General features: G+C 35.3%; 1 protein-coding gene across 2 annotated transcripts in view; it reads right to left on the reverse strand.

The window, feature by feature from the left end:
* Window positions 1–12,482, reverse strand: part of LOC136030028 (uncharacterized) — an 84,079-nt gene that overhangs the window by 27,340 nt on the left and 44,257 nt on the right. For both annotated transcript variants that reach the window (XM_065708643.1, XM_065708642.1), the window contains exon 4: window positions 2,807–3,030. In XM_065708643.1, the coding sequence (XP_065564715.1) occupies window positions 2,807–3,030 (224 nt within the window). The remainder of the gene's footprint in view (window positions 1–2,806; window positions 3,031–12,482) is intronic.

Raw genomic sequence — 12,482 nt, forward strand, 5'->3', positions numbered from 1 at the left:
CCCCCATGCAGCTAAACCACCTCACAACTGAGTCCCCGTGTAACTGAACCACTGTAAAATTGTATCACCGTACATTCAAACCCTCGTGTAACTGAGCAGTGTAACCCAGCTGTTGGTTGGTTTCCAATCACTCTTGATTTAAAAAAAAGATTTAGAACTCTCAACTTCTTATCGAATGAGCATCCTCAGACGTTTCTATGACCATAAGGCTGAGAGAACGGGAATGGGAATGAGGAAGGTGCAGTTCTATCTCCAATACAAAATAAATTCTGCTCATTTTAATGTTGCTCTTTACTTTCATAATAACAGCATTAGACTAGAAATATTCCCAGAAATCAAGAGAGATTAAACATCGATTTCGCATTTTTTTTTTTTGTGTTTTTTAAATTCTCCAAAAATCTGTCTTCTAAAAAAAAATTAACTCTTAAAAAATCCCCTTTTTTCAGAGTTCCCACACCTAGTGACTATCCACAACTAGTTACTATCACTTTTACTTAACTTGATATAGTTTTTTCACTGTGTTTTTTAAATTTCTCCAAAAATCTGTCTTCTCAAAAAAAAAAAAAAAAAATCCACTCTCCAAAAATCCCCAGTTCCCACACCTAATGACTATCCAAACCTAGTTACTATCACTTTTACTTAACTTGACATAGCTTTTTCACTACTTTCCAATGCTTTTATTTCAATTATTCACTACAAATCAAGAGCAGACATAGATCATTGAATTACTGACCTTTCGTCCTATACTAGCAAAATCATAGTGTTTATAAGAATATACTATTTCAACGAAATAAGGGTTTTATGATTGTTTTGTAGTTGGGAGGGAGGGCGATGCCTCAAAGGGTAAATTTAATACTGAAACATCCCAACTCTCAGTGAATCTTCAGGCAAATACAGTATTAATTCTAAGGGAGAGACGAGGATGGAGGTAAACATTTATATAATTCCCTGGGCCGTATCCAGGACTTTTGTTTGAGGAGTTATTTTTTTTGTGTGTGTGTGGGGGGGGGGGCAAAAACACTTAAAAATATCAAACTTTACATTGATGTTTCATCCCTCTTCTACGCTGTTATTATGAGAGCAAAGAGTAACACTAAACCCCAAAATGAGCAGAATTCATTCCGTGTAGGAGTGGGACTGCCCCTTCCTGATCCCAACCTCCACCTCAGGGTCATAGAAACCTTAGAAGGTGCGCATTCGATCAGAAATTTAGATTTCTAGTCCTTTTTTATAGGTCAAAAGTGACTGGATATCAACCAGCAGCGAGAGAGGTAGCGGTGAATATTTTCCATGAGGGTATTTTTAGGGGGGGGGGGGCGGGGTATTTTCAGCTTTTTTATGAATCATATTGAAAAGGTGTTTTATCATGAGTTTAAAAAACAATTCCGATAAGGTTGAACGTGTTAAGATTCTAATTTGTCTTTCACCCAACGACATTGCCTCATATTTTTGGAGTACTGAAAAACTGAATACAGCCGTTCAGTTACATGAGTTTTCAGTTGCAAGAGAGTTCAGTTGCAAGGACGTTCAGTTGTATGGTAGTTCAGTTACAGCGGTTCAGTTCCTTGGGTTTCAATTACACGCTGGTTCAATTACCCGCACACCAGTTGTGGCTTTATGTATCTAAAACTTCTTTTTTGGGGGGAGGGGGAACATTATATACCCTTACTAGAGGTTATTTTCCATTGGTATTTCAACAAAATTTCAAAATCTCCATCAAAAACTAAAAATAGTCAAGGAATATCAAACAGAAAATATCAAAGTTTTCTGGCTTACAAAAAGGGTTTTAAAAGGAACTTGTGACATTTTTTTTTCTTGAGACGGTTTCGCTGAAAGCTTTTTTTTAAGTTTCAATTACAAAGAACCAAGAATCTACTCTCTAGTTAGTTGTAGCTACAGCTGTAACTATGAAACGAAAAAAAAAAATAGAAGTGTTAAAGTGAAAAAGAAATTTTTTACAGAAAATACAAAAGTAGATGGCAAAATAAAAACATGTTTGGAACGGTTTAGGATCGAAAGTAATATCTTGGCTACTGGTCTCCAACGCATCTTCAGCAACTGGTCTTCAGCGACCACTTGATTTAATCGCAAGGAAAGAGGAAGCATAATTTTTGCATTAAGTATCCAAACAATGACTTCACACACAAGAAGTTTTTTTTTTTTTCAATAGAGATGGGGCAAACGTTTTCAGTATGGGAGTTATCAAGCTTTCGGTGGAGATTTTCAACTATGGTTGTTTCGGTAGAATGCCTTTTTATTGATCGGCCGGCTAAAATTTTTGAGAAGTATCAAGCTCGTTTTCAAATTCCTGAAAATTTGTTCTTGTAATTAAATTTTAGTGTAAAGACCCCAAATATTTTTTAATGATAATATTTTTTTTAATTTGGTTTATTTGTTCAAAACAGAGTTTTTTAGTTCTCACTTACAGAAGGTACTGGAAGGACAACTATAGCTGTGGTTCAAGTTTCATAGTTAGTTCACCACTTCTCAGGGCCATTCTGATTGTTTCATGTTTTCCTATAAAATTCCTTTAATTAGGTTTTTTCGTTGCTCCTTCATTATTTTTCTCCCCTCTCTCACTCTTTATTTCTTATTATGCCAACCTGCTATAGTAAAATCTTAATTTTGATTTGCAAAATTATTCAATACCTCTCTGGATTCAAGTAAAACCCAACGGCATTAATTTTTTCTGAGAATTTCTTCAACATGGAATCAGATAGAAAAAAAGACATGGTTTGCCGAATGCAAAGAGTTTTCAATTAAGACACAAGACCCACCAAAGCTATCTGAAAAACATTCAACTTACTATTTGATAGATGAAAGTGAGTTCATCTTGATTACAAATCACTTCTTCACCTGGACCGTATATAGTCATGACCGGGCTTTCGAAGTGATTAGATTTGCATATAAATTTTCCATGTTCTTGGATGGTTCTGTGATTCTCCTCTAAAACAGGTTGCAAAAAGAGTTTCATCACCGCAAGATAATGCTGATCCAACCAATAGCTCATGCATTTATGCATCGGGAAATCTAAAAAAATGGAGACGGTTCTTAGAAAACAACACTGCTCTTTTAGAAATACATAAGCTCAACTCGAAAGTGGTCAAAACTATTGGAAGTTCTTAGTATGTGACTAACTGTTTTAAAATTAGTCTAAAAGAAAGTCTTAAATATCTATAATCGTGTCTGAGTGGCATTTCATACTGGATTTATTAGGATTTTCAGAAAATTATAGCCCAGGGGGTGGAAGGATGGAATTAGGTAGTATAAAGTTAGTCCTTCTCTTTGGGGGAGTTGGAGGGGATTTACCAGTTTAGGCACTTCCAGATAAGCTAGAACGATGAAAGTTGGCAGGCGTATCAGGGACCAGACTAGATCAAATTAGAATTAGTCTCATCCCCGATTTGATCGACTGGGGGGAAGCGAGCAAACAAGATAGCTGAGAAGAATTTTATTTGCCGATAAGACAAACGATTTTTCTTTCTAAGCATGGCTTGTGGTATAGAGGTATAATTCTCGGTTAGGGTGAGAGAGGTCTCAAGTTCGAATCCTATACCACCACAATTTAACCAGATTCAACTAGAAATGGTCACTTCCCCGATTTGACCATCTGGGGGGAGTGGAAGGACGGTTAATCGGGAAAAATTAGAAAAGATGAAGTATTTTTAACTTACGAACGGGCTTTCAGATCTTAATGAATATTGATATTTAGAAGGACCTCGTGTCTCAGAGCTCTGATAGTAAATCCTGATCGGATCCGATGTCATTGGGGGGAGTTGGATAGGAAAACCGGAAATCTTGGAAAACGCTTTGAGTGGAGAGATCGTAATGAAACTTAGTGGGAAGAAGCTCTTGACTCTTTCGACATCGTTACAAGTGCCATATGAGCTCTTGGCTCTTTTTTTTACTTGTTTTGGTAATTTTATAAATAAATTAAAAATAACATATATATGGTATGTGGCTGAAAACGGCTATTTAAATATGTAAGGCTGCTAAGGTAACATTTCTTAGGTTTAAATGTTGCAAAAAATGCTAATTTAATTTTAATCGCAAATAATAGTAAATTTTCAGTTATATAAGTATTTTCTTTTTTTTTTTTTTACAAAATGGATGCCCGAAATAAGGCACTGTAAAATTACTGATGTATTACCACATAAGATTACCAAAGGGATAAGCTAGACAGTTAATTAAATTGATGAAACACTAGATGTAGGAGTATCCCCTTTATTAGGCCAAGGAAAATCAGAATCATTAAACAATTTCATTAAAAGCTGTACGTAATACTTAAAAAGAAAAGCTCAACTGGTATTATAGCTACAGGGCAATTCTAAAACATAAATTTTACCCTGTATTATCTAAGGAGTAACCTATTTGATCAGTTTTACCTTATTTTGCCAAATTTATGTTATTTTACCAATTTTACATACCGAGTTTTTATTTTACGGCAATTTTACAATAGGGTTCTGTTCTATTCTCATTTAATACATTTTGATGGACTTTGTCCTACCGAGCCCAGAAATGATTTTGAGAGCACACGGAATGAAATGAGAAGCAAAATTCTCTTAGACTTGGATTATACTTATGATCCTAGATGTAAATGTTAGTAAAATAAACGAAATTTTAGAAGTTAATAGTGAGGGTTTCCAGATTTTACGAGACCCTAGCTGCTACTCCTTTCTTCCTTGAATGATTTAAGGTGACAAAGAAGTTTAACAGCGATCCCCTTCAAGACTTAGGTGCAATTGATTTTCTTCAAAACGCAGGTGTTAATTACGTATTAGGAAATGTTTTCTGAAAGATGCAGGTGGTAATTACGTAATATGGAGGGCCTTCTTCTTTAATTACTTAAAACCTAAGGATATAGGGGAACAACTTCAGGACCCCGCCAAATTATGCTTTATTCCGTTGTTACAAAATATAATTCGTTTTCTTGGCTTGTTACATAGTAGGCGTGTTTACTTATGTTGTGGGAGACGTAATCTTGAGTGACTTTTATGATCGTACAATTTGTGTCAGCATTATTTCTGCATCGGAAGAGTGAAAAAAGAAGTGAAGATGAAATATTCCAAAAAGATGTGTGTTCATGACAGTGTTGTAGTAGAATTGAATGCCAAGAAATGTTTGAATTATGAAACAAGTGGCTGGATCTGAATGCGTGCGTTCCCATGACAATAAGGAGTTAAATTTCTTTGTAGTACCGAGAAAATACAATTGCTATAGAGGCGACTATGCAAGAATAGCATTTCCAGAGAAGTAAGTGTTGAGAGAGAACGTAAACATAAAAACTTTAGTTGATGACGAAAGTTACCTACTTGCTGCTTGTAACACACTACCGTCGATACATCTTATTACCATTCCCCTACTATTACCATTCAGCGAAACGTAAAAAGAAGAAAAACATACTGATCTAGCATTAACATGCAACATACCTTGTTTAGGTACCGAAACTGTTACCTATGTCAAAATAATGTGGTAATAGATGGATAAATTAAAGATGAATTAATAAAAAAATAAACCTCAGGAAAACGTTACTAGCGTCAATGAGAGTTTAACAGCGGATACATTCATTGAATCCAACTATAAGAAAGGAGTGAGTTTGTTACTAGTGAGAAGGAATCATTGTTAGTCTATAATCGGTAGGGAGAGTATCAGGATTAGAAATGACTAGATTTGAGAAAAGAAAATTCATACGGAATCAAGTAACTTTGGAAAAAATTTTGTGGCAGTGAGAGCATTGAGAAAAGAAAAATCATACAGAATCAAGTGACTGGAAAAGCGTTTAATTCTAGATGGTGAGTTTCTAGAGTTATCTCTTCAAACAAAAATATTTTCTCTGCGAATGCTTTAACGATATAATAAAAAATGATTCTCTGTCTTTGGAGTATTGTATGACAGTTACATTGTGGTCCAGATGTATTCATTCAATTTATTGATATATCAATTGAAACAAAACAAAATGAGTTTGTGGATTTACTTTTGAGCACTACCTGACATTCCTTTAAAACGGCCAGGGCAACAAGAAATAAGTGAAAAAATCTTGTCTAAACAGGTGTTGTGACGTCACTCGATTACTCCTCCTCCAAGAAGACATTCTTTTTATTGATAGTTCATTGTAAAAATCTTTTACATATGCTCATTATGTTTGTCTACATTGGGCAGCTAGTCATCACAAGAGAATTGTATAATTATTGATGACTATAACGAAAAGATTAGATTATAAAATCCATGTAAATTGCATAGAGAATACAGTGTGCAGATAAAAGACAGTAATTCCTGCCTTGAAGATATTTGTGACTATCAAACTGGAAGTTTTCTATGCTCAAATTGTCACCATGATGAAGTTGATCAATGGGAAAACATTTACCCTGGTATGATTGCAAAAACCCTAAACACGACTTCAGTTTATTTCTAAGAGACTGGCATCGTTATGATTTTAATTTGTTTTGGGAGGAAGAACTGGATCTACGCTTTAATCGCTGGAATAGTAAGAGTCTGATTTTTATGACATCATTGTCAAGATATCGAATACTATGATTTCAAACCTACAGATTTTTGTTTGGCTGTTACAGAAACTGATTCTTCATATGAGAATTTCGTATGTGCCATTGCTTCACACAAGCAAATTGAAACAAGTGAATTTGATTATATGAATCAAAATGGTATTACTGACTTTACAAAGAGATGAAATAAAAACGAAGTTCATTAAACTTTAGAAGATGTAACCCTGACTTTGCAAGCCAAGATGTATACAAGTTTAATCCTGACAAGCTACCGCTAGTTATCGCTACCGATGGTTATTTATACGTGTAAGATGGAATCTTAAGGACACAGGCTTTTGTGCATACATCTTTTATTAATCAACAAACTCAAAAACATTTTAAAAGCATTTCACTCTTAGGAATATGATTCTTAAATTATATAGGTAGAAAATAGTATTTTCAACTGGGAAACAGTTCAATCGAGGATCATCAAAATTATTGCTTTTCACTGTACGTACATCAGCGACATCAAAAAATAAAATATAATAGTACATGAAAACCCCAGCTTTTGGTTGATAAGCCTTGTGATCGCTTTCGATTTTGAATAAAGGATTTTCCCCTTTGCTCAGAATGTAGCAGAATGTAGAGGCGTGTAGAATGTATACGGTAGACCAAATAGATGGAAAAATTCAATATTCTTCGCTGTTTAAAATATGCATAGCGACTGTTGCCTCTTTACAGTTGATGGACTACTATTAACAATGATACGGGTATTGATTACAATTTGAATATGCTCGAGAAAATCCGACGGTATTCAATAGCATTTGTGTTTGGTCATGTAAGTTGCTAAATTGAATACAATGATTATTTGATTTATGTTCATGGTACCAAATCTAACAGAACACTGGCATCAGGGATAATTTCCGTGAAAGTTCCAAATTGATTTAGCGAAATTAATGTTATACTCTCCTCCAATGGTTCGAAAAAGGTACACCCTAAACGTACTGTATTCGTTTGGACAATATTCATATCTTGAGTGCCAGAAAAATTTAACACAATGATACCATGAGTTTCTGCAATCATTTCTTTGGCTATTAAATAAAAAAAACAAAACAAGTTATTTCAACTGAAAGTAAGGAGCAACATTAAAATTTAAAACGAACAGAAATTACTTCGTATATGAAAGGGGCTGCTTCCTCATCAACGCCCCGCTCTTTACACTAAAGTTTGACTCTTTCTCTCAACTCTTCTTTTTAAAACAGTAAAAAACTAATTTCTTAATTTAATTTCTGAACGTTTTTGAATCAATGCATCTTTTGATTTTGGCTCTCCGCAGAGGAATAATTAAAACGAAATTTGCAATTTTTTTTTTTGGCTAAATGGCTTTCTCATAATTTTGATCGAATGATATTGAGAAAAAAGAGCGGGGGAGGAAGCCTAGCCACCCTCCAATTTTTTGTTTAATTAAAAAGGAAACAAGAACTTTTAATTTTTTACAAATCTTTTTATTGGTGAAAGATATACGTAACTTATAAATTAGCTTACGTAAAAAACTTTTTATTCTCATGTTTTTATTACATATATGAGAGGGTTCGCCCCCTCGTTAGTACCTCTCTCTTTACACTAAATCTTAAATTTTGTCCCAATTCATTAAGAATGACCCCTGAATCACAAAAGCCGTAGAATAAATAGTTGACATTTCTAAAAATACTTTAGCGTAAAGAGCGAGGTATTAGGAGAGGGTGAGCCCCTCATATGGGTAATAATTTCTTTGCTCCTTACTTCCAGCTGAAAAAAACTTTTTCATATTTATTTTTTCATTGTTTTTTTTTAAATAATGCTAGTAAATCCTGCGCTCCCTTCATGGAAATTTTCTTCCCCCATGGCAAATTCCCCGATGGAAAGTTCCCCCAGCATATCCCCCTCTTCTCAACCCCTCCCCCAACCAAAAAAATCCTCCTGAAAACGCTCGTACACTTCCCAATAACCATTACTATATGTAAGCACTGGTCAAAGTTTGTAACTTGTAGCCCCTCCCACGGGGACTGTGGGGGAGTAAGTCGTCCTCAAAGACATAGTTATAAGGTTTTTTGACTACGTTGAATAAAATGGCTATCTCAGAATTTTAATCCGTTGACTTTGGGAAAATAATTAGTGTGGGAGGGGGCCTAGGTGCCCTCTAATTTTTTTGGTCACTTAAAAAGGGCACTAGAACTTTTCATTTCCTTTAGAATGAGCCCTCTTGCAACATTCTAGGACAACTGGGTCGATATGATCACCCCTGGAAAAAAAAACAACAAAAAAAAACAAACAAACAAATAAACACGCATTCGTGATCTGCCTTCTGACAAAAAATACAAAATTCCACATTTTTGTAGATAGGAGCTTGAAATTTCTACAGTAGGGTTCTCTGATACGGTGAATCTGATGGTGTGATAAGATTTGTGCGTTAAGATTCTATGACTTTTAGGGGGTGTTTCCCCTGTTTTCTAAAATAACGCAAATTTTCTCAGGCTCGTAACTTTTGAAGAGTAAGACTAAACTTGATTAAAGTTATATGTTTAAAATCAGCATTAAAATGCGATTCTTTTGATGTAGCTATTGGTATCAAAATTCCAATTTTTTTGTTTTGGTTACTATTGAGCCGGGTCGCTCCTTACTACACAGTTCGTTACCACGAACTGTTTGATACCATTTTCAAACAACTGTGTATCTTGATCTAGGGATCGCATTGTAAATACATGCAGTGTCTTGTAGGATTTATCAAAGAATAAATTGTAGAGTGGAATTTCATTCACTTTACATACAAGATATGGAAGTCCAAACATTTCACATTTATATGGGGTATTTGTCCCTGATCCTAAGGCATTAGCACTTTCTACAAAAGCCAAATCAAGTTTGAAGGAATTTTTCCCAGCCGAGCCTAAATCTTTAGTTGTCAGACCTCTAAGTATATTGCTAGTGTCAGTGTCCCTTTTATATTCATATCCAATAACAGAACATCTTAATATTTTGTAGAACATTGGAGTCATCAACATGAATTGTATATAACTTGCATAATTTGAAAAATTGTTGCTTGTGCTCACCAGCATAGCATTTATGTTGATACTGATTGGCATAAACAAATTGTGTAGTACACAATTTCCATAGGATAACCCCTTGGCTGCACTTGGTTTTCCATTGTTAGATTTTTTGACAATCTTGTCTGATCTGAAATGCGAAGTCAAATCTATGAAATAACCTTCACTTGAATAAATTTGAAAATGCACGTTTTCAGAGAGCAGTTATTGCGGATAAAATTGTTCATAGGAACTATGTTTTTCGCTCACGTCAATATTTTCCGCATTGAAAAGATTTTGATATGAGGTGACTGAAGGATGAGATTTTTTATGTGGTAGATATGTTACCTCTAGAAAAAAAAACTTTTTCGATCTAACAATTTTTACTCTTGGTTTCTTTTCCTTCTTTGGCAAGAACGATGTTTTACGCTTCTGACCTGAATTCAGAATGATGAGGTGTTCCTTGTTCTTTTTGAACTTCTTTTGCTTTTTGTAATTTTATTCGCTAACCGAGCGATCGCGCGCCGGACCTGATATTTTGTGAAACACTTTCTTTTAAATCCTTCCAAGAACCCCAATCATGCAGTGTACTTTTAACCTACTTAGATCCTAAAAATATTCGTGGGATGTTTTGGGACCACTCCGCTTGCTAGCTCTTGCGTAAGGGTTCGGTACATTCCTCTATTCTGTGCGATGCATGATAACTGGCCAATTTTGACACTGTTGAAGTGGAAGTTCTCCATCAATCGTTTTCGTGGTCAACCTCGTAGACGAAGGCCATAGAGGGATCCTTCAAGGGTGATTTTCGGGAGACGGCGCGGCTCGTAGAGGACGCAAAATTTGTGGCAGCCGATGCGATATATTTCTTAGCCAGGAGTAGTTCGGAGCAAAACAACTTAGCAAACCAAATGCTGAGACCGTAGCCGGGGATTGACGAAAAACCCCTGTAACAGTCCTTTGCATGACCCGATTGTCGTTGTCTAGGAGTAGCAACATAGCAATCAATATCGGAACAAACAAATGTTTTTCGTTTCGAAAAAATGAGTGAGCCATTTCACTGAAAGGATCGAAAATGACATGTAATTACAGCCAAATATTTTGTTATTGCTCGAAGATCGGCCAATTCACTTCTTAATGTTAACTGATAGAGTTCCAAATGCGACGTGTTGACTGGAATATATTGAAGTTGCTTTATATTTTTGTGGTGAATGCGTTCATGAGTGGTTTTTCGTTCATGCAGGAGGAGGACACTGGTAAAAATATAACATTGTCTGATGACAAGCCGGGTGGATAGTCTGCAAAAATAAGACGATCCATCCTACTGAATGTTCCAGGGCTTTTACCCTCGATTATATTCGGTTTAAAACTGAGAAATCTTTCGGATTATCCTTGAGATGAATAATTTTGTTCTCGATGGGATAACTAATGTAGATCTTGCCCTGTTCTATTAAATAGTTAAAGTGGAATGCATAATTTTTACGAGCAGAAATTTTTCTATTGATAGTTCAACGCAAACCAGTCATACTACCATATTCATTGTATTTAAGGGTGAGATGGGAGTATACATCAAAGTTACATGAATTTATCCATTCTTCTTCCTAAGGATATACTGACCAATCTTTTGGTCTAACTCTTATGTCTTGTATATGATCTTTCCTCGATTATTTTAAAGAATACAATCAACAAGAGCAACTTCATGCATCCCCTCAAATTGATGGCGGTGGATAGGTTTGTCCAAATTCACTTTTTTATTCAAATCATCATAGAGAAGGTCAGAGATATTGGACATGAACGTCATAAAAGTCATTATGCATTGCGAACGTCTTCAGCGGTAATGAAAGAATCAAAATCAGAGTTATATCTTAGCCAGCAAACAAGCAACTATCTCTTGCCCTTACGAGTTTTTAATATCTTTTCTGTCTGATGCATTCCAGTGGTTTTAACAAGCGGTCAATAGCTATTTGCTAAGGTAAGCAAACAAGCTATTAGTCGCTAGTTAATCGTGCAAAGGGGGCACTTATAACACCTACATTGTGTGCTGAATTCCAAATATGAAAAGGGAACGACATTTCAACGTAAAAGGGTATTACTATCCCTGAAATTAGCACATGAAGATTAAAATTGAATTTTAGCGAGTGATGAAAACGTAACTTATCGATGCGTTAACTGAAAAGGGTAGATTATATACATTCCTTGTAGTGAATAAAAATAGGTAGAACAAGGAAAATTTGACTATACTAATGCATTTTAATGTGACGGCCCCTCCTCATTCAATAAGGCCACATGTAACCCTAGACTAAAGAATAAAGGTTTATTGATTGTTTGACCTATTATACATCATAAAACAGTTGTTTCTTATGAAAAGAGTTTCCAACTCTCCAAAAATTCTAGTCTAGCAAAAGGAACGTTTCAGAGACGGGTCTACAGAATTATCCTAAGCTATTTTAAAGCAGTTGGCAGGCCTATTTTATCACCCTGTGAAGAAATAAGTGTGAGTCTGCGTTGGGATCCAAATAAAACCCATGTATTCTCAATTGATTCCTTTATTGTGACCTGGATTTCAAAGTCTCGCTCTAGAATTTTTACCCTCATAAGAATTCTCTAACATCGGAACAATAGCAATTTTTTAAGACCTTTTTCTTTTCCTTCTATAATTTTAATGTTTAATCTTTCAAAGAATACTTCTACGGTTAAAAATTTACATTTATAGCTGATACATTTTTATGGTGACCGGAGAAGGTTTCTGACCATGATTCAGAAGGAGGGAAAGCTAGCAGGGCCCAGGGCTATGAGGGCAAAGGGAGATGATTTATTTGAGTTAAATGTAATGGGAAACTGTGATTTTTAGCCCATTTACTTCATAAACAAGAGCTAAGAGCTCATATGGCACTTGTGACGAGGCGAGAAGAGCTAAGAGCCAAGAGATCATATGGTATGAGCTCTA

The sequence above is a fragment of the Artemia franciscana genome, chromosome 8 (assembly GCF_032884065.1).
Source record: "Artemia franciscana chromosome 8, ASM3288406v1, whole genome shotgun sequence".
Taxonomy (NCBI): domain Eukaryota; kingdom Metazoa; phylum Arthropoda; class Branchiopoda; order Anostraca; family Artemiidae; genus Artemia; species Artemia franciscana.